We start from the raw sequence: 23,261 nt of genomic DNA on the forward strand, positions 1-23,261 counted from the left end.
GTGTTCTGTCACCGTGTCACACCCCCACCGTGTTCTGTCACCGTGTCACACCCCCACCGTGTTCTGTCACCGTGTCACACCCCCACCGTGTTCTGTCACCGTGTCACACCCCCACCGTGTTCTGTCACCGTGTCACACCCCCACCGTGTTCTGTCACCGTGTCACACCCCCACCGTGTTCTGTCACCGTGTCACACCCCCACCGTGTTCTGTCACCGCGTCACCCCCCCACCGTGTTTGTTCGGTCACCGCGTCACCCCCCCACCGTGTTTGTTCGGTCACCGCGTCACCCCCCCACCGTGTTTGTTCGGTCACCGCGTCACCCCCCCACCGTGTTTGTTCGGTCACCGCGTCACCCCCACCGTGTTTGTTCGGTCACCGCGTCACCCCCACCGTGTTTGTTCGGTCACCGCGTCACCCCCACCGTGTTTGTTCGGTCACCGCGTCACCCCCACCGTGTTTGTTCGGTCACCGCGTCACCCCCACCGTGTTTGTTCGGTCACCGCGTCACCCCCACCGTGTTTGTTCGGTCACCGCGTCACCCCCACCGTGTTTGTTCGGTCACCCCCACCGTGTTTGTTCGGTCACCCCGTCACCCCCACCGTGTTTGTTCGGTCACCCCCACCGTGTCACCCCCCCCCCCCTGTGTTCTGTCACTGTGTCACCCCCCCCCCCCCCTGTGTTCTGTCACTGTGTCACCCCCCCCCCCCCCCCTGTGTTCTGTCACTGTGTCACCCCCCCCCCCCCCCCCGGTGTTCTATCACTGTGTCGCACCTTTACCCAGGGGCCATAATACACTGGATAATTTGCTTGCTGCGCAATGGTTATCCCACATAAAATGTTAATGTGTAAAAGGGGGCTCTACCTGCTGTAATGTGTAAAAGGGGACTCTACCATCCATACTGTGTATAAGGGAGCTCTACCTGCCATAATGTGTGTAAAAGGGGCTCTACCTGGTGTAATGTGTGTAAGTGGCGCAATTTGAATAATGGAGCAGCCTAATATGAATCTGTATTATCTTTTGGCCATGCCCCTTCCACACGAAGCCACGTCCCTATATTTTTGGCACGGGGGGGGGAGCTGCTATTTTATGCGTGGCCCACGGATAGTGACTAAGTGTCAAGTGGCCCCTCAGCTGAAATAATTGCCCACCCCTCGTCTAGAGTGTTAAATCATGCTGCATTAAAGTTGTCTTGTCCCTTTACTGTGAGCATCCATTTGTTTGTGGCTGGGGGGAGGTGTGTGCACTAATCTGTGCAAGGTGTAATCTCTCAGGAATGAGGTTGTTTACTCACCTTTGTGTTCTCAGGGGCTGGAAGAGGGGTGTGAGAGAACTGATGTCGGGGACACAGCTAGACTTTTTACTTGGTCTCTGTGTCACTATCCCACTCCTCGCCTTTTTATTCCTGGGAATGTAGGACTGAGGTACTATGAGCAGTGACCCTTAAAGTTTAAGATCATGTGACCTCATAAGCGTTGCTCTCACAATTGAGACATGTTGATTCAGATACCAAACCCGTCCTGCTAAGCCATATCCCAGACTTGTGCATGTGTTACTAATGAAGACTGGCAATAGTTGGCGGCTGTGGTGTGTTATGTGCAGTAGTACCAAGGCCATTCAGGCAGCACCGCATTATCCAGTGTGCAGGAAGTGTGTGAGCAGTGACTTTACCAGACATACCAGAGACTCTGTATAAGAATTGCCTGTATGTGACCCTGGACAAGTCACTTGTTCCCGGGCTCCTCTAAAAACAAAAATAGATTGTAAACTTGGCTGGATGAATAATGGGAACTATAAAAATAATGGCTAGTGCCACCAGTTTAGCTATGTGGCAATGTACCATTAATTCTGCAGCCTGCAGACTTCCTTCAGGGCCTGTGGGCAGTAAGGGACGGGTTAACCATACCCTCCCCTTATTGAGCAGCGAGGAGGGCTCTAGGGTTCCCTGTTTGTAATTTTTATTTCTTTGCCAGATTTGGGGACTCCCGCTCTCTACCCGGTTCTCTTTCATCCAGCACACTCTAAGCCGCATCAAAGGCTGTGCTGGAGGAAACATTGCCCTGCGCGGGGTCAGAGGGAGGCTGTCTGCAATCCCACATACAGCTCCGCCACCTTGCATTTGGCTTCATCCCGAATCACACTGCTTTTTATAGCTCTGGGGGAAGAAATAGATGGGAACTTTTCTTAGAGCTGTATCAGGCCCCAAATTAAAGTTCAGCTGTACGGCCTTGGTATTGGGTTCCAATGCTGTGGGTGTTTGCAGACCGAATTCTGAGTGCTGCTCACCACTAGCAATCCTCGTCATTGCCATATGCACAGGGCTGCGCAGTAGATTGAGCAAACACATTCACTTTCAATTATTCTTCCAATGAGATTAGTTCTTGTAAACCCGCTTTACATGCCAGCATCTAGTAATTGGCAGACATTATAGTTTACTAGCAGTTATTCAAGCCTCAACTTTTTATTTTAACCCACTATCTATTCACTGTGTTTATATGAACCCTTTACATCACTTCACTCTCCTCTGGGCCAATACTTGGTCCACTTTGGTTTTTGTGAGCCTTGCTGGTGAATATTCTGATTAGGTTTGGTGTGCTGGCCATGATGGGAGTAATCTCCTTGTCCAGGGATTGCTCTCCAGGGACTACACACATTTAGAAAGTGTGTTTTTTTTTTTTTTTTTTTACTTTTTATAGCATATAGCTGCTTTGTTTAACTGCATCCCCTCCCTGAGTCCCGTTCACCCTCTCCTTTTTCCAGAGCTATAGGCCTAGGCCCAGCCAAAGTAAACATCCCCAGGGCAGGAGTGACTGGGAGACTGTGCCACTGATTGTAGGGGGGTGGGGGTGAGGAGGCGGGGGAGTGCAGTGGGAGCAAAGGATAGAGGGGGGAGGGTGGGAGGGGAAGCATTCCTGCAGGCTATAGCAAAGAAAACAATTCCGCATTAAGAAATCTGTCTGTGTATAGCTGTCTGTTTTATGCAGGGGGCATTGTTACTATGGGTGTGTGTGAATATCCACTAGGGTACAGTGACGAGCTGCATGTAAAAACTTTCGGCCTAAGTTATGTTGCACAGTAATGAGTGCAATTTTCACTTCGGTTTCACTTATATTTTACAGATTTAGTTTTGCTTCAGATAGATAGATAGAAGTCTGTACGTTCTCCTACACTGTGGCTAGAGTTTAGGTTGCAAGCTCTAGTTAATCTTTCCTGATGCCTTTACACCCTGAAGTTGCTGACACTGTGTGTGTGTGTGTGTGTGTGTGTGTGTGTGTGTGTATATATATATATATATATATATATATATATATATATATATATATAATACATTTTTACTATAGACTATGCATTTGGGCAAGCTATGCTGGCACACAACTCAATGCCAACATACCAGATTGAAGTGAAGGAGGAGACAGGACACCCATGTGACCTGGAGTCTACTCATGCCATAAATTCACCTACATTTCCATTTAGGCCATAAATAAGGCAAACCCATTGTAGGAGCCTATTCCCACTTGTACTGTTAATTTCAGGTCACCAAAAGTTTAAATGCTTCGAAAATAAGTATTGGGCCTGAAAGAGTTTGGATGAAGTAAAGGAATGTGTTGGGGAATCCCTGGATACATGGGATAAGAGGGCTGCAGGAAGAGGGCCTCTCTGGTGTAGGCCTGTTAGATGCCCTTTTAGTCAGGTGTTTCCTTGTCTTACAAATCCTCCACGATCACTCAGCTGTGCTCTACTCTTATCACAGGAACTATTCCATTCAGCGCTTCTAGCCTCTTCCCCCTCCTGCAGATATCATTCTGCTGCTTATCTATCAAGTGGAAGAGGGTTTAAAATTGGAAAGCCGCTCTGAGTGGCGGGGGTGGGGGGTTGTTCTGGACGACAATGCCATTTGTCTGCTGGAGTTCTGGAAATTGTCATCAGGAACAATAAGGACATTTCCTGCTGGATTCCAGTCACTACAGGCTGCCTATCCACATCCCCTTAAACTCCAGTCTCTACAGGACAGGCCTGGCACTGGGCACTTCTCCTCTCTGCCCTGTCTGCACTCAGCTGCTCTGGCCACGGACAGCATGAACAGGTTAATGGTTTAGCAGGGGCTCTAGCTGCTTGTGTTGGAAGGAGCCTGTTGTGTAGCAGCTGATGTAAGGAGGAGAAGGTCTCCAGTCTCTGGACTGCCAACTCACAGCTGGACCTTGTCTTACTCTGTGTTGGTTTCACTGCCCTAGTTTTCTTTCTCCCATGTAAACATTCCCCTGGATCCTCCAGGATTTATATCTGCCCATGCAGGCAGTTTCCTGCTACCCCCCTCACCCTGCACAAATCCCTAAATCCTCCCCAGCACTGGAGCGTCTGGGGGAGGAGAACGGGTCAGATTTCTCCATAGACTGAGCTTTACAGGCCGCTAATATGACATGTATTGCAGCGGAGGCACTCACTCCCACACATGTAGCATAGTGTTGGCTGCCCCCAATGTAATTTTGATAAAGGTTTAATTGATTGCTTTCAGGACAGGTGTAAAGGGCAACAGAGGATGGGGCGATGCCTGCTCACTATGGGGTTGGTTCTGTTGCACGCTACTGGGACTGATTTAATGGGGCAGATGTCTTAACCTGGAGAAGTGATAAACCAGTGATAAGCGCAAGGTGATAATGCACCAGCCAATCATTATGGATTTGAAAAATGACCGTTAGAAGCTGACTGGCTGGTGCGTTATCACCTTGTAATTATCACTTTATCCTTTCTCCAGGCTTAATACATCTGCCCCAATGTCTTTTGATGTAGCTTGCAACTTTATTCTAAGGCTAGCAAAAGCCCTTCTCCTGGGGTACAAGCGTGCGTCCGAATTCACAATGGCTAGGACCCCCACTTTGTGCAGTCTCTACCATTGGGACTGGCACCAGCTGCATGCTGGGTGTGGTTCATTAGGTCGACATGAGTTAGGTCGACCACGTTTGGTCGACATGATCACTAGGTCGACATGGAAAGGTTACTTTTTTGGTGTTTTCTTCAAAAAGTGATGGGGAACCCCGATTAGTGCACCATACGCAACCCCTCGCATGGCTCGCGAGCTTCGGGCACCATTCCCAATTTTGTAGTCCAAGTTGATCGTTAAGTATGAAAGGTCAAAAAATGAAAAAATTGAGAAACTCATGTCAACCTTTTTTCATGTCGACCTAATGACAGCCATCCCTGCATGCTAGGTGCAGAATCTCTATCAGAGTATACCCTCCAATGTCCACAACATCTGCGACGGGCACGCTTCCTCCCCACCCCACCCCAATAACACACCCAGCAGGTGGAATACCTTCGTGCATCTACTTAGCAGTCTCCCAGTCACCGCCCCAGGATTGCCCAATACATTGCAATGTGTACTGTGTACGCAGACGCCATGGGAGGCATGCCAGGCGTGAATAGTTGCTAATTTATGTAACATCGGCATTGCAGGCACCTCAGAATCGGCCCCTATATGCAGTTTATCGCCTTCAGTCCTTTTTGAGAAAAGCGATACATAAATTATATTTATGATAATGTTCAGTCTGTCATCCCTAAAATGTAGGGACCCATAGCTGACAATGCTGAGAGGTAACTCTTTATACCATCATAGCGACTTGACCTTAAGGTTCTGTTCTTGGAAACTTTTGGCTGATAATTGCTTTTAATTCCACTAATTACACCTATTTAATGGCAAGTGTTTTAAATGTAGTGGTTATGGGTAAAACTGTTGGGCCAGTGTTTTTACTGGAGGGTTAGTAACCGGTTGATGCTTCTATAGCATGTGTATTATACTCTTTATCCCTAAGTGGTTTCTCCTGTTTTTTGTTTCTTTGCTTTTATACCAAGTGCAAAAGAGTTGCCCAAGCACAGGTGGCTCATGCGGTCACACTACTCTGATGTAAGCTCTATGTCCAGTGTATCGGCACTTGGTGCTGCTGGCATATTGCCTTGTGCCAGCTGCAAGGGCACCATCTGAGTCAGTGTTGTCTATCATTAGGTAGTCTTCCAGTGAGGGCAAGGGGGTGGCAGCTGTTATGATGAGGGGGTCTGCATCCTAATTTACACTGTATTTACTTGTTTCAAATGTTTGGTTGTGTGTTTGTTTAAATTGTGTCTGTATTCTCTTTGCAGTATCTGCAGATGAAATGGCCTCTCATCGATGCTCCAAGTACTGCCGGCTTGAAGGATGCCAGGTCGCCGTCACCTGCCCATCTGGTGAGTGCCACCTGGCCTAGCTGCACAGATGCATATTTTACTGGTGGCTTTGCAGGTTGTACATATTACAGGAAGCTCCTGCCTGTTCCTTAATATAGTTCTTACTATACACACTACACACTGGCCCCTTTATATTTACCACTATAAACAATAGGCACGTTGGATGGGAATACACCTGCTTACTTGTGCCACATGTCCTGTCCATCTGATCCCTTACATATGTTTGTGCATTAGATAAGTTCTGGCGTTATGAGCTGGACATGGTTGCTGGGAGAGAATGTTGTTGTTTTTTTGTTTTTTTTATTATTAAATAAAATTCTCCATGGCTGTTACATAATCCTTAATCCATGATATCCTTGCACCCTGAACAAATCCTGATTAAAGGCTAGTAAGGAACCCTCTATACTTGACTGGACATTAACATAACCAGCCAACTGGACTTACACTTGGGTATTCAGAATTACAAACCACTGGCCATATGCGGTATCTTGGTGTTGTCCTGGATGGTGGCTACACACTTAAACATCAGATATCGGCCACAATTAAATCGTCACTCTTTCATTTGAGGAACATAGCCAGAATCGAGCACTTAAGGAAGTCATACATGCATTTGTATCCCTCTACCTTGGTCTCCCAGAAAAATAATTACACCGGTGCAAAACACATAACACCCATTCTCTACTCCCTTCACTGGTTGCCTGTAACATGGAGAATCATCTTCAGGATCGGCTTACTGAGTTTCAAAAGCCGCTTCTGATTCCATTCTGCCCCTCTCGGTTACTGCGATCTATAGATGATGGGCTTTTGTAGCAGTACCTAGAATCTCCCGTAATTCATCTGGGGTTCGAGCTTTTAGTCATGCGGCTCCGACTCTATGGAACTCGGTGCGAGAGGCCACTACTATAGAATCCTTCAAAAACAGATGCAAGACTTTCCTGTTTACTGAAGCATTTCCATAATGTCCCTTTTAGTATCTACATGCTTCTGTATTTCATTTGTTTCTTATGTTAATTTTATCTGTTAAGCACCTTAAGTTCTATTGGAGAAAGAGTGCTATATAAATAAAATGTATTATTAATATTAACAATGTGAGAAGAAGGCTTTGGTCCTAGTCTGTATTGAAAAGCATGGGGTATGCAGGTAACGTGTGCAGATTGTGTGGGCTCTGCATGTGTCTGTCCAGTGTGCTAATGAGGTCTCTGCTACTATGGCAGACACAGTAGGTCTATCTTCTTACCTTTCTCACACTTGACCCTGAAGGGAACCTTTAACCCTCAACAATCTGGTGTAGGGGTTTTAGCTGTGTCTGACAGCTACCTTTACACATGACACTCTGCCCCTCTCTGTACTCCTACCACTACCTCTGACCGCCTTTTCCATACTTACCCAGGACTTGGGCAGGTAAGACAGTGTGACATCAACAACCTAGGGCTGTCAATAGGCTAGTTGTTTTGCTGGTGGATTACCTAGAAGTGACCTCTGCACAGTGCCTCATGAGGTTGGGGTCTGCCCACTGAATGTGGCCATTTCTTATCCAAGTTGAAACCAAAACACTGCTCTACCCTCTCCTGGACTCTGCAGCCTCTTCCTAGCAGGCATTTCACTCTCCTATCTGTCTTCACTCCGTCCATCCTAAATGCTACCGCAATACGCATCTTCCTTTCTGCCGTCTCTGCATCCTCAACATTCCGTTGTAAATCTCTATACTGTTTCCCTATATTCTCCAGAATGAAACTCCAATGACTTATTTTCACCCACAAAAGCCCCCCCCCTCTTATATATCTGAAATCTAATCTCCAATACTCTCCCCCACACCCTCTTAGATCTGCCTCTGACCTGTGCCTCACCTCCTTCCTTATATAATCCTTCCACTCCTGCCTACAAGACTCCTCTCCTGCTGCTGCTACTCACATACTGAGTTCCCTACCACTCTAATCCTTATTCCCCATCCTCCTAAGGCAGGGCTTTCCAACAGGTGGCCCTCCAGCTGCTGTGGACCTACGCATTCCAACATGCCCTGCCGCAGTTTTGTTATTAGGGCATGCTGGGATGTGTGGTTCCACATCATCTGGAGGCTGCATGTTTAATACCCCTGCTCTAAGGTTTTACATGCTCTGTAAAGCTTGCAGTGGCGTCCCCTCCCTGCTGTCCCAGTCCCCACTTGTGCCGTTTGTCTCCGCTCTGCCTTTTACCCCCAATACTTTGTATGCTGCCAAAAGCTGGATTCTATGTTTCTATGTCCAATTTGCATGTCCCTGTTTTGTACATGGGGCTTCCCCCCTGTGGCACTGCAGAGCATTGTGGCAGCTTATAAATAAATGACTGCAGTGCTCTTCTCTCCTGGTTACATCTGACTGGTGCCTTAAACCACATAGGGGTCTATGTACTAAGCCTTGGAGAGAGCTGAAATGGACAGAGATGCAGAGATACCAGCCAATCAGCTCCTACCTGTCATGTTACAGGCTGTGTTTGACAAAGGACAGTTAGGAGCTGATTGGCTGGTACTTTCCATGTTATCTCTCTCCAAAGCTTAGTACATAGGGGGTCATTCCGACCAGATCGCTCGCTGCAGTTTATCACAGCGATCGGGTCGGAACTGCGCATGCGCCGGCACTGCAGTGCGCTGGCGCATGCCGGACGGCCGAAGGCCGTCGTTCCCTAGCGGTCGCCTCTGCCTGAATGACAGGCAGAGGCGGTCGCTGTGCGGGAGGGGGCGGCACGGCGGCATTTGGCCGCTGTTTTGGGGGCGCGTTCCGGCCAACGTAGGAGTGGCCGGACCGTGCGGGGGGTGGGCCACAGATGCGGCTGCGTGACGTCACACGCAGCCGCTGCGACCAGAGGCAGCAAAGAGGTTCTCCCGGCCAGCCGCAGGAGCTGCGCTGGCCGGGAGTTACTCCTCAAATGCAAAAGCATCGCCGCTGTGCATTGCTTTTGCATTTCTGCGGGGGGGGGCCGGCACTGACATGCGGGGCGGACTAGCCCTGTTCTGGGCGTCCCCCCGCATGTCTGAGTGCCTGATCGTAGCTGTGCTAAATTTAGCACAGCTATGATCAACTCGGAATGACACCCCCCCCCCATAGACCCCTATTTTATATCTGTGTTTTTTTTGTTTTTTTTATGTATCTATTAATACATTGGCCGTTTTATTACTCTCCCATGAATGCTGCGAGTGGCTCTCCCTTTTACCCTTTATGAGTAAACTATTAATACTAGTATTTCCCGAGTTAAAGCAAGGACTCCTCCATGGTTCCCATTCTGTCGCAGTTTCTGGTTCCTGGCTTCATCAGATTGGAGAAGTGTGAAGCTGCCATATGACTGCCACTTGCTGGGTCTACATGGAGTCCAAAATGTTCTTTGAAGCTGAACTAATATATGTGTTCTTCACCTTTTGCTTAGCTACAATGGGTATCCCCTTCATGGGCCGAATTCAGTAGCCGCAATATCATGGTAATTTAGCGTGATTGCCGTTTTTGTGTGTGTGTGGAGGGGGGGGGGGGTTGCTGTGGAAACGGGATTTTCACAGATATGCTTGTTTCCACAATTCGCCTATTTAATTACAAATGGGAATACCGCAAAAATTGTTGCCAGCAGTGAAAAATCGGTATATCTGCCTATTCCCAATAAAAGCTAAACTAACATTGGATAACAGTATAGAAGTTTATTATTGGTTATAATGAAAGTATTTCTGGTACTTAAATTTGGTGATATGGCTGTTTTGTATGCGTGGTTTTTTTTTTTTTTTGTAAAATGTTAAAAATGATAGAAAGCTATTTTTTTTTCCAGCAAAATAAGTGCTAAAATTAAAGTCGGGTTACATAAAAATGGGTATAAGTATATATTTCATTACTTTTAGGGGACTTTAAAAAACAAAAGTGGAAACAGACTGATTAATCCCACCTGCAAGTCTATAAACACTTATCCCTCTCATAAAGTACCCCCATACCTTGTACCCCAGTTTCCTGCTTTTTGCATTTTTGTTTCTGAAAAATGACATGTCATTATTGGGCAATAAAAAATAATTTAAAAACTATGGCCCTCATTCCGAGTTGTTCGCTCGGTATTTTTCATCGCATCGCAGTGAAAATCCACTTAGTACGCATGCGCAATGTTCGCACTGCGACTGCGCCAAGTAACTTTACTATGAAGAAAGTATTTTTACTCACGGCTTTTTCTTCGCTCCGGCGATCGTAATGTGATTGACAGGAAATGGGTGTTACTGGGCGGAAACACGGCGTTTCAGGGGCGTGTGGCTGAAAACGCTACCGTTTCCGGAAAAAACGCAGGAGTGGCCGGACAAACGGTGGGAGTGCCTGGGCGAACGCTGGGTGTGTTTGTGACGTCAACCAGGAACGACAAGCACTGAAATGATCGCACAGGCAGAGTAAGTCTGGAGCTACTCTGAAACTGCTAAGTAGTTAGTAATCGCATTATTGCGAATACATCGGTCGCAATTTTAAGAAGCTAAGATTCACTCCCAGTAGGCGGCGGCTTAGCGTGTGTAACTCTGCTAAATTCGCCTTGCGACCGATCAACTCGGAATGAGGGCCTAAGTTCCTAATTAGTAATTCAGGGGGGTGTCCCAGGGGGGTTATGAACCAAATCTCAGCAACTTTTCATCTGCTCAGGGGTGATTAATTGAAATTTGTGTCAAATTACCGCAAATCTGGTTTTTCTTTCTTTTTTTTCCCTGACAATTGAATAGGCACTACTTGTGGTTTTTACTTTGTGGCTAATTGAATTCTGGCCTATGTCAGTAAATCCCACTGGTAAGTACTAAATAGTGATTGGTGGGACTACTGGGCTTTGAGGGTACCTCAGCTGCTGCTCTTACTATATAGGGGTTTCTGTAGTCGTCCCTCCCCCCTGATATGTAATGGAACCATAAAGTGTTGGATAAACTAGTGGGAAATCACTGACCTGGGATCCTAAGCATGGATTCACATTCATTTGTGAATTTAAGTGACTAACTTGTGGGACTGTCATGCTGCTTTGGGGGCTTGTAGGTCTTCATTATACTGTTGGATAATCTTTATAGGGTTCCTTGTTGCATTCCTGCACAATTAAATCTCCATTGTCAATCCATTAATTGAGCATATTCCCCCAAATCCATCCTCTGGTCTGCTTTATGCAGAAAGTTGGGATACAGTTTTTTTATTTCCATTGTGTTTGACCATGTTTTATTAATTTGTGTGTGTGTATAGAATGTTCGATGTACTCACAATTATATGATTTATTCGGGTTTATTGAGGAAGTGGTTAACTGTATGTGTATCTTGTATGTAACTGTATTCACTAGCAGAACGTCTTCATGCTTAGTCTTGCTGCACAGTGCACACAAGCTTGCTTTCCTAACCTCACACGCTCGCTCATGCTTGCATGTGTGTGCAAAATGTTTCTTGACACACGTGAGGCCTCCTTTGTTCCTCCTTTGTGTACCTGTGCTAGCACCTGGATTCCTGGCTATTCTTTAGGCGTTAAGTCTTTCAGCAACAAGAGCTGAGCTGCTACTTAGTGCAGGAGAGGGGGGTGGAAGTTTAAACTCTTCACAATCCTTCATTGGAAAAAAACAAATGAAGGGTGAGGCTCTGCCTGCCCTGTGCCTGCCTCCCAAATACTAATGTGTCCTTCAAGAGGCTCTTCTGTAAATATATCCCTGCTACTCCCATCCATTTGGGATAGGGGGGTATAAACAGCATCTCCTGCAGTGATACCATTTTCCTTTTAATTTTACATTTTGTCACTTTTACAGGTTTAGTGAGCTTGGTCTTGTGTAAAGTCTTTTGTGTTGTGCAATAATTTTGTGTAATTTTTTAAATGTAAATATTTGTACAAAATGCAATTGAGTTACAAACTAGAAATATTGAAGGTCTGTAATCATCTTTGCGAATAAATGTGTGTGTGTGTGTGTGTGTATATATATATATATATATATATATATATATATATATATATATATATATATGTGTGTGTGTGTGTGTGTGTGTGTATATATATATATATATATATATATATATATATATATATATATATATATATATATACACATACATACATACATACATACATACATACATACATACATACATACATACATACATACATAATTTTGAGCACAGGCAAACATAAGGCGAGATTTCTCAAAGCTTGGCGAGAGATAAGGTACCAACCAATCAGCTTGTACATGACATTTTTTCAAACACAGCCTGTAACATGACAGGAGCTGATGGGTTGGTACTGTACTTTACATCTGTCCAAACTAATGTAAGCATTGGCCTTGCTGTTTGACACTGTGTTTTGTTTTCTTTTCCTCAGTCCAACAAGGTGCCAGTCGTCCAACACCCCCATCACATGCACCCCCTAACACCTCTCATCACCTACAGCAATGACCGATTCTCCCCAGTGACTTCTCCAGGACATTTGTCGCCCGATATAGACCCAAAGACGGGTAAGGTTGTGGGGGTGTCTTTGGATATAATTGGTATTTGAGTTTTGTGGGTTTCTGTAATACTCGCTAGTCTATTCCGTTAACAGGAATCCCCCGCCCTCCTCATCCGTCTGAACTGTCTCCATATTACCCGCTCTCTCCTGGAGCTGTAGGACAGATTCCTCACCCCCTGGGCTGGCTGGTCCCACAGTAAGTTTTTATGTATCTTGTGGGACATCTGATCTGTATAATCTTGTTTTGTGGTTTGTTTCATAATAGCTGTCTCTCTCTCAGGCAGGGCCAGCCCATGTATTCCATTCCTCCTGGTGGCTTCAGACACCCATATCCTGCTCTAGCGATGAATGCCTCGATGTCCAGGTAACTTGGAGAGTCGGCCTCTGTTCTTACCCCTATACTCTGGCTAAATTGTATCTTCCTCCAACCAGTCTATAGTTCTGTTCCCTGTTATAATATACACAGAATATCTCTAACAACAAAGTTTTTTGTTTTTTATAATCTAGTTTGGTCTCCAGTCGCTTCTCTCCACACATGGTGCCTCCCCCTCACCACAGCTTGCACACCTCAGGGATCCCTCACCCTGCCATTGTTTCACCTGTTGTAAAGCAAGAACCGTCCTGTGGAAACCTCAGTCCCAACCTCCACTCGTAAGTGTTCTCTATCTTACATCCTCCCTCATTTCACAGTGAGTGCAAGTGGCCTGTCTTTCCCTAGAGAAGAGCTGTATGCACGTGTCACACTGGTAGGTCAAAATGACACTAGAAGGGCAAACCAGAGGTCGCAGTGGGAATCTGAATAGAATGGCCTGGGAGTCGGAGGTGCACCTAGAACCCCTGAAGCGTTAGAACTATGAAATGAATTTTCAATAATTATGAACATTATCTAATGTAAAAGAAAGCATATTTTAGCTGTGCTCATCCACCTCTTCCCCATGTTTTATTACACCTTTCCCTAATGTCATGTCACCCCTGCTCTTATTACATCCTCCTTCCCTTACCCCCTGCACCTCTCATAGCCTCTATCCCTCTTAAACCATGCGCCACTTATTCCATCCTTTCCTCTATCAACCATACAACTCTCCTTCTCTCCCACTCACCCTTTACACCTCGCACTCCCTCCTTCCATCTCACCCCTGTATCTCTAACTCCCTCATTCCCTCTATAAGCCCAACACCTCTCATTCCCTCACTCTCCTCCATCTCTCACCCCTGCACCCCTCACTCACTTGGAACTGTTTTTTAAAACCTGGACCGTTAGGGTGCCATCAGGGCTATGTTTGGGTATCTCAAGCCCTAGAGTACATATATGTAGTCAATTATTTATTAAGTTTCTTATATAGCGCAGCATATTCCTTTGCACTTTACAATTAGAACAACAGTAATAGAAAAAACTGGGGAATACCAGTAATAGAACAAAACTGGGTAAAAACAGACAGACAGCGGTAGGAAGGCCTCCTCGCAAGCTTACAATCTATAGGGAAATAGGCATTGATACACAAGGATAGATGCTACCTATTGCTTAATGGTCCACCAGATTGCTAGGTTCTTAATGGGTTGTATGATATGATCACCCAGCAATGTTGGCCAAGTGTCAGGAGGGTGTGAGAGTAAAGAAAGACAAGATATGCGATGTTATGTGTACTGTACAGAGAGGATGTAATTAGATGCATTGAAGGTTATGTGGGTGGGTCTGGAATTTGATTGTCTGAAGAGGTGAGTTTTCAGGGAACGTTTAAAGGTTTGGAGATTAGAGGTGAGTCTTATTGTGCATGGGAGGGCATTCCACAGAGTGGGTGAAGCCCGGATAAAGTCCTGTAATTTTGAGTGTGAACAAGTAATGCGTGTGGATGAGAGACGCAGATCTTGTGGCGAGGTCGGGTAGGGAGATAGTCTAATGACTAGGAATTAGTGGGTGACTTTGTCCTATAACTGTAGAAAAAAAACTAAACCTTAAAGGTCTGTGAATGGCCCAATTTGGGGAGACGTGTGCTGAGCGAACCGCGGGTGAAATGAGCGACCTGCTAGATTGAGCCTGCATGCAGGCTCACTCTAGCGATAGCGCTGCGCGAGGCTGCGCATCGCTATCGCTGTGGGGGTACACACGAAGAGATCGCTGCTTAAAACCTAAGCAGTCTAGTCGTTGGGCAAAACAAAGGCTTAAATATTCTATTAACATGCCTGTCCTTCTGTAGGAAGTCCTCTGTGCTGGTCAAGAAAGAAGAGGAGAAGAAGCCACATGTTAAAAAGCCGCTGAATGCATTCATGCTGTACATGAAAGAGATGAGAGCCAAGGTCGTAGCTGAGTGCACACTAAAGGAAAGCGCTGCCATTAACCAGATCCTTGGTCGTCGGGTGTGTTACTATCATTTGTTTTTATGTGTTTGGTTTTTTTTTTTTTTTTTTTATTTCCACTGTTGCTGACCTTTTGGATGTTTTGCCAAATAAAACTAACTGTCCTGTCTCCACAGTGGCACTCCTTATCCCGGGAAGAACAGGCCAAGTACTATGAGTTAGCCAGGAAAGAGCGGCAGCTTCACTCCCAGCTGTACCCAACATGGTCTGCACGGGACAACTATGTAAGTGTGCTGAAGGCTGAGCCAATATATAATCTGTGCATTGGGAATTTGGGATATTGTTCTCATGACATACTAATGTGATGGGTTCTTGGGAAATCGGTAGGCTGCACTTTCATGGATGTTGGTTCATGCCACACATTGTCAGCTTTATCTAGGAGACTGATGTAATGAACACATGGAAGAATAGGATTAAATTCCCATAGATTGTAGGTTTGCGAGCAGGGCCTTCCTACCTCTGACTGTTTATTACCCAGTTTTTGTTATATCATTGTGTCCAGTTGAAAGTGCACCGAAATTGCTGCGCTATATAAGAAACTGTTAATACATAAATCACTGTTTGCACCTTGTAACCTTGGACTATTTATCTAAAGGTTAGATTGTACCATTAACTGCAGAAGAGTTGTACAGTATGTGCAGCCCTGTGAGAGATACATTGTATAAAATAATGTTAAGTAATAAATGCGGTACCTACATTAATTGACTCAGAAATTGTGTAATCAACAGGGAAAGAGAAAGAAGAGGAAGAGAGAGAAGCAGTCGCAGGAAGCAGAAGGTAAATACGGTGTTTCGGATAAATGCAAGAAGTGGTACAGGAAGTATAATAATTCAGGCCAAACCTGCAGGGGGAGCTGTTTCTGGGGCAGTAGTACAGAATAACTGTAATAAAAAGGATCCTGCAGATATTCCGACAAAGTATGCAAAGCTGATTATCCTCAGACTGCGCATGCATCAAGATGCCGCTGCGAGCCTGCATGCAAAGAGATTGACAGAGTGCTCATTTGGGTATGTTAACATGAAGTTTCTGGGACGTAGCTGTTAAAACACAGGTTGTTGTGGCAGTTCTCGGGGGAGTGTATCTGATGTCTGCTGCGAGCCCAAATGTACTAAAACATGGCGCCTGCATGACTACTGCTGTGTCCAGTCTGTAGCCATAGGTCTACCCTTCAGCCCATAGGTTCTTGTATATAGGCTGCGCACGTGTACGCAATTGCGAATGAGTTGCGGTAGCTCCAGTTTGCGCCTCCTTTCATTTGTGGGTGACCGCTTCACATGCTGATATCTGCAGTTCCCTTGCAGAGAAAATTGCACTTTCAGCTGCATTAGTGTACATCTCTGAATCAGACCCATCATCCTGTAATAAAACTGAGGAATGGGTTAATGTAGAGGCGCCCTAACAATCCAGGTTTTAGGTATGTCCATGGCTCGGCACAGATAATTAAATCAAATTGACTTAGTCACTAATTTAAGTCACTTGTGACCAACTATGGATATACTTAAAATCTGGAGTGCTAGGGTGCCTCGTGGACCGCATTTGAGAACCTCTAGGTTCATGCATATTACGTTCAGTCACATAGTGAAACTGTTGGTCAAGGAAGCTTTCAATCTGATGGTTATATCCTGTGTCTAAAGTTCCTGTAGATGCTGTTGGTTGGGAGTGTGTGTGGGGGGGGGGGGCTGTAGTGTTAATTGGGGCTGTAGTGTAGTGTAGTGTTAATTGGCAGCATTACTAGGTTGGTTACGAGAGGCATGATGTAGGGTTCACAGGGGATGTAGTTTTGTGACCGGCGGTCAGGAGACCGCTGGTCACAATACCTCCCCCTACATCCCACCCCCTCAGAATCCCAACAGTCGACATGCCGATCAACAGACCCTATTCCAACTCGTGGGGGTCCACGGCGCTCCGAGTGGGAATAGAACCTGTGGCGACCACAGGTCGCCATCGAGCCCCGCAAGGGTCTTGTTGCGCTTGCTATCCCCCGACGGCATTCCGCTGCCGGGATAACGCAGTCTGTATGCTGACTGCCGGTCACACATGCCACACCCCTCTGAACAGCTAGAAATTCATCGCCCACAAATTATAACTAGTAGTAGAACTGTGGCACCTATTCCCACAACATAGACAGAAGCAGACTACGCGTTACCTTTTACAGCGAATCACTTTGGTTATGTGAGAGCTGCTTAAAATTGGGTTTTACATTTTCTATCCTATCTCATCTCTGCAATGCAAGGTGCAAGTGGCTGCCGCTCAGTCACAGCGTTACAGGGTGTAAGACTGGTGACCCAAGACCATAACCACAGTGGGAAATGAAGATGTTATGAACGGAAATGGATATTTCTTAGTACTTTATTGTGAATATTTATAAGGAATCAATAATCTTGTACATGATACAGGTCCATGAATGTAGCATAACAAATTAATACACAAGTATAATAACCCTAATTCCGCATAATGACCTATGGGTACAAACTGAAGCACTTGCACATGACACAAAAAAAAAAAAGACTGATTCCATAAGATTCGGTAAAAGCCTGAATACAGGGTCACACAGAAATACTGCGAGTTCTAATTCTCCACTGCAGTCTTCAGCTCCACCCACATTATTGGTGACAGTACAGGCACATGGTGAACACAGTGTTCAAACCACTAGATATTCATTTTGTCTTAAAGCCGATATGGAACGTGTAGCGTTCCATTTACAAAATAGGGAAAGGTACAATGTATGCAGTTAAACTGGGTACACGCTAGGCGATATGTTGTCCATATTGGGCAGTATGTGTGCCCGCGATGTCTTCTGGTAAACTCTTCTTGTCACTTTCTGCTGATGAACCATCCATCTGCTCTGCATTGTTGTTGACTTGTCATTTTTCTCTTGCAGTCACTAAGCCCAAGAAGGTGTGCGTGCAGCATCTTCCTGCTGAGAAGTCATGTGACAGTCCAGCCTCCTCCCATGGCAGCATGTTGGACTCTCCGGCCACACCTTCTGCTGCTCTGGCTTCTCCTGCAGCACCTGCCGCCACCCACTCTGAACAGGCTCAGCCGCTGTCGCTCACCACCAAACCTGAAGCAAGAATGCAGATGTCGCTCAGCCACTCTGCCGCCTTCCTGGCCTCCAAATCGCCTCCGTCCTCCAGTTATTCTGGGCACCTGCCGTCCTCTGTTGGATCCCCTCTGCTCTCTCGACCCATCCCACTCACATCCTCCATATTGTCTCCGCCTGGGATCTTCTCTTCCAGCCTGCAAGCTTTACCTATGATGCAGGCACAGCCCCTGTCCTTGGTGACCAAATCCAGTGACTGACGTTCAAAGACTACATGGCCCGGGAAGTCAGAAAGCACACACAGCTAAAAGGAGGAGCCTTTGCAGCTCTGCAGATATTCTGCACTAGTATATATATGTATACTGCTTTGCAGACATGGATGTGTTTCTGCACTGATAGGTGTATATAGGATGGTGGGAAAATGGGGGGACCATTTTATCTTGCCCTGTTAAATACATAATACTCCGCGGATAAGGACAATGCTCTGCGGATATGGACACCATGGTCTACTGGTGCAGATATTTAATTGTGTTGGCTAGTATATGGCATGCATCACTTGAGGACATGTATGATGAGTTGAACCAGTAACTAAGAGGTCTGTTAATGGAACATCCTAGAATGGTCCTGTGCATTACAGCTCGACCCTCCAGTACTCTGTGACATACAGGCAGACTGAGTATGGAAATCTCCCCTCCAGCAGCCAGCCATTCAATGCTTTTGGCGACACCAGACCCGCACGGATTATTGGTCAATATTTGACCTAGCGATTTTACTCTTAGCTCTGCGGATTACGTTGTTTAACCATCCTTTTTTCTTTCTTTTTTTTTTTTTTCTTTTCTTTTTTATTCTTCTTTTTTTTCTTTCTTGTGTTTATATATAAATATATATATTATTTTTTTTGTTTTGTTTTTTATAATAAAATGAAAATGGGATTAATAGGAAAAATCCATGTATATTGTACATAATGTGCCCGGATAGGGGAAATAGGGTATGCATGTTTCCTTTTATGGATTTCCTTTTTTGTATGTTCTAAGGGAAATAAAAAACAGGGGAGGAACAAAGTCTTGATCTCCTCTTTTTAGTTGCTGTCCTTGGGGCAGCAACCTATTTTTATTTGTAATCTATCTGGCATTCCCTGGGCTATCGCCTCCTATTTTTCTTCTCCCATTTTCTGAAGGTTTTTTTTTTTTTTTTTTCCTCCCTTAACCCATTCTATTTTTTTTTTTTTCCCTTCCATTCCAATGTTTGTTTTTTTGTTTTTTTCTGTTTTGTTTTTTTTTCTATGGAAAAGAAAATTATTGAGAAAATGTGACTTTTGTAACAAAATAGAAAATATATTGTGTTTTAAAATATATGGGTTTGTTCTTGTGTTTTTGGTACGGTGTGCAGACTAAAAAGTCTTACTCGGTTGGAAATGTAGGGTCGGCCCCAAAACAGCTACATTACAAAGACCTGTGTTGGAGACAATTGAAACCAAATAAAGGACATGAGACCGTTTTTGTTGAACTCTCATATTTGCGTTATTTTTGTTTTGTTGTTTTCCTCACTGTAATGCACTGCTAAACGCAATATACATAATTCTCTCCATAAAAGGGCTGCCAATAACATGGCTGGGTTATCTGGATTTCTTAGGACCTTGGCATTTCTACATAAGTATGCTGTTCCACACAATGAAATGCATTACTGTGGGTAAGGATATTGCCCGGGGCTATCCTTTTTAGCCCGCAGCTCGTGCCGGCTTATCTGGGATTGTTATCTGCTGCAGCATTGGACTCCGGCTCCTGACCATTACAGTCACAGACAGCTCTGGCTCCTCCGTCACATGACCACCGCCAGGGGATGTGTGGGGTGGGGGGGATGTTGGTTACGGCTCCCTGGTGCCCTCCTGCAGTCCCAGGCTGCTGCTGCGGCAGGCATGGGACACTGACTGGAGGGGACGGCGTGGCTTATTGGGATTTTGTTTCACCTGAAGGTGAAACAAAATCCCTAATAAGCGCCGGCTTTTCAGGTCTGTGGCGGCGAAAACACACAGGTTTCACTGAGCCTGAGTGTTCTCGCACAAAAAACCGTGTATGTCTCTGGGTCCAATGGTTTACATACAAATCCGATGGTGTGTTGTGGTCGCGATGGTGATCAAAGGCTGCTTCCTCAGACAAATGTATGCAGGAGGCGTCGCTATCTCCTACAGACAACTCTTGTTGCATTTGAATTTTTATTACAGGGAATTGCACAGCAGCTTCCTTGCAGCTGGTGCAATTCCATCCAAACATGAATTAGGCCCTCTACCTCTCTTCCTCGAACACTCCTGTAGTAAAAGGGGTATACTAAAGGTCAATTCTCAACATTTTTTTTTTATTATTATTTCTTTCAAATCGATATTTCCAGGACTGAGATGCACATTTACGAACATTTAAAAAATCTAAATGTGTTTCATCCCCTGAAGCCCAACATTGTTTTTTTTTTTTTGTATATTTAATCGGTTTGAAATCGACAGTCTGTAAATAAACCCCTAAAAGAGGGGTACGTAAAAAAAAATTATTTTTATAATCTGACCATCGCCCTTTTCCTAAATCTGTTACCTGAAGCCATGCCTCTGAGGGACACAAGCCCCTTCACCCTGCATTGTGCGCACATGGTGTTATTGGTTCATAGCAGTTTCAGTATTTGGGTAATCGGATGGATGAAGGGAGGCTCAGGTGAGCATAAAAAGAAAGGCTGTCTACCCTACACAGCCTAGCATTGGGTGGCTTTCATTATGTTTAAATCCTGGCTTACCTCTAACTCACGGTTTTTGGTCCAGTACATCTTTCTGACTCCTTCAGCAACCCCGCTGTGTGCTACTGGCCTGGCTGTAACAGGCTGATGTATTGTTGCCCCTTCCTTGTGTCCCAATCTGCCTGTGCTGGGAACTATGTTGTGGTATCAACAAAACCGCTTCCTTCTAGGAATAAGGCGAGAGGGACTTGTGTACACAGAAGGTCTACAAGTTTTTGTCTTAGAGTAAACACAGGTAAACTTCCTGCGGGTAGTGGGTGGGTGAAGGTTAGTTATTTCAAAGCACTATAATCCGACACCAGGTAATACCAACTGACCCAGGGTTCTAGACACCATTATTCCACATAAAACAAATGTGGAGACTTCCCCTGCCCAAATTACAATTCCCATAATAATCTAATGACCAGGTTCAAGAATATTCTTTATTCACTAACTGTAATGACCACTGTAGAAAATGCAGAGAATCCTAGTGCCCACTACCCAGTGTCTTTATAATGCGGACCCTCCCAAATCTCTGGCTGTACAATGAAGGCTTCCGCTCTCTAGTGGGGGCATAATGCAGCTCTGCCCCCTCTGGGTGGAGATGAAAGTTCAGAATTGCCGATGCTAACCATAGGTCATGGTGCTAGGAGCCAGAATCTAACTGCTGTTTGTGTCATGCTGAGCACTTGTGCTCTGATACGTCCCCATCACTGTGATGGTTCTAGCTATTCATCAGTTGTGGCGATGGAACCTCCAGACACCAATTAGTGAATAGCCAGTGCCCAGTCTAATGGCTACGCGATGTCCCGCTCCCAACTTAACGTGTGGTTCCATGCCAGGGACAGTTCTGTTAATCGTAAAGCTAGACCTGTAATTGACACCAAGCATGGTATGCTTGTTGATCAAAAAGGCTTTTAGGTTTATGGATTGTGAGTTTGTTGAATGCTTTGGTACAGACCTGAGCTTGGTAGTTTTGATTTCTTTAAAGGCAGGACAGCTTCACAAAGGTGCAATGTCTGTCTGAGAGGGGAAGCCTGGGTTGTACCATATTGGTTCAGGGGAGGGTAGGTTATAGGTACAAGTGGATTTATTATCCCATATCTGTAGCAAACAAGTGGGTGTTGCTATAGGCCATTGGTTCTATGGGGAGGGGGGATTTGAAGGGCAGTACAAATTATGATGTGGTTAACTCACTCTAGTTCTAGTAGCAGAATACCATAACACTCACTGTGTAAAGTGGGTTGCTTTTAAAATACATTGTAGTTTTGGAAAGCCAGTCCCCCATTTTTCTGAGGTTTACGGAGAATAGCCATTTAACCCAAGGTTGTATGCCCACCATCCCAGATACATTTTGAAACCTATTCCTTAAGGTAATTAAAAGTCCTAGTTGGCATGTCAATAGGAAATCTTGAGACACAGACGCACCTTGTATCTCCTTGTGTGATACATTCTGCGATATTTGAGCTAGTGTCCCATGAAATCCAAATTTGATGTTATTCTCACTTTCTTTTTCATCCACTAGGGGTCACTGGAGTACTCTTGGGATATGGACGGCTTCCGTAGGAACAGCACTGAATATTTAAATTTAGAACACTCCATCCCTCCATATCCCCGAGTACCCCAGTGTTTTTTCTGTGCTCGATAGCAACAGTTCGTTTGTGGCTGGGTCCACAATTACTTTGAATATTTTTTATTTTTATATTTTTCTTTTTTATACACATCCCTTTCCCTCTTCCAAAAGGCAGGGTCAGGGATAGTGCAAGCTGCTGATAGCAGCAGGGGCGTGTCGGGCCTCTCTGAAAGAGCTCCCTCACAGCCACACACAAATCCTCCTGCTCAGGCTGGCCGGCGCTTGTACAGAAGCCCCGTCGGAGCCTCCTCACAAGCTGCAGGATTGAAGGTATGTGAGCGGGGCGGTCAGCTCCCGCTGCCGCCCCGAGGTGTGGGGACATTGTTCCTGGGGACTCTGCAGACTGCCTCCGGCCGCCGCCGCTACTCGCCCCACTCACACGGCTCCGGCCGCCGCTGCTCTCCCGCTCACTGCGCCGGCCGCCGCTGCTGCTGCTCTGGCCGCTCACTGCGCCGGCCGCCGCTGCTGCTCTGGCCGCTCGCACTGCTCCGGCCCCCACCGCTGTTTTTCCGCTGCTCACCCGGCTCCCGCGGCTCACAGCACAGCGATCCGCTCTCTGTCTTGGCGCACGATACCTGCTGGCGGCCCCACACGCTGCGCTGCCCGCTGCTCTGCATCTGAAAGAGCATGCAGGCATTACCTCACGGAGGGGGGGCAATAAACGGATGAATAAGGGGGCAATACAGCGGCATAAGAAAATACTGCAGCAACAGCAGATGCTAGGCTGCAGGGGTATTTACAGAATTTCATACAGGGTTATAATCAGTTCAAAGTTTGTAACCAGCACTGTGATTTATATGTGTAAGCATGGCATGGGGGCCATT

General features: G+C 45.7%; 1 protein-coding gene across 2 annotated transcripts in view; it reads left to right on the forward strand.

Moving 5' to 3' along the window:
* TCF7L1 (transcription factor 7 like 1) overlaps nucleotides 1-19,556 on the forward strand; it is a 47,782-nt gene extending 28,226 nt beyond the window's left edge. The window contains exons 4-12 of one of the 2 annotated variants that reach the window (XM_063931894.1): nucleotides 6,133-6,216; nucleotides 12,528-12,660; nucleotides 12,747-12,849; nucleotides 12,934-13,017; nucleotides 13,161-13,304; nucleotides 14,848-15,007; nucleotides 15,124-15,231; nucleotides 15,718-15,784; nucleotides 17,889-19,556. In XM_063931894.1, coding sequence (XP_063787964.1) covers nucleotides 6,133-6,216; nucleotides 12,528-12,660; nucleotides 12,747-12,849; nucleotides 12,934-13,017; nucleotides 13,161-13,304; nucleotides 14,848-15,007; nucleotides 15,124-15,231; nucleotides 15,718-15,784; nucleotides 17,889-18,310 — 1,305 coding nt within the window. In that variant the 3' untranslated portion in view covers nucleotides 18,311-19,556. The remainder of the gene's footprint in view (nucleotides 1-6,132; nucleotides 6,217-12,527; nucleotides 12,661-12,746; nucleotides 12,850-12,933; nucleotides 13,018-13,160; nucleotides 13,305-14,847; nucleotides 15,008-15,123; nucleotides 15,232-15,717; nucleotides 15,785-17,888) is intronic. The other variant, XM_063931895.1, reaches the window with a different exon arrangement.
* Nucleotides 19,557-23,261: the final 3,705 nt, after the last annotated feature.

This window comes from Pseudophryne corroboree, chromosome 6, assembly GCF_028390025.1.
Source record: "Pseudophryne corroboree isolate aPseCor3 chromosome 6, aPseCor3.hap2, whole genome shotgun sequence".
Classification (NCBI taxonomy): Eukaryota; Metazoa; Chordata; class Amphibia; order Anura; family Myobatrachidae; genus Pseudophryne; species Pseudophryne corroboree.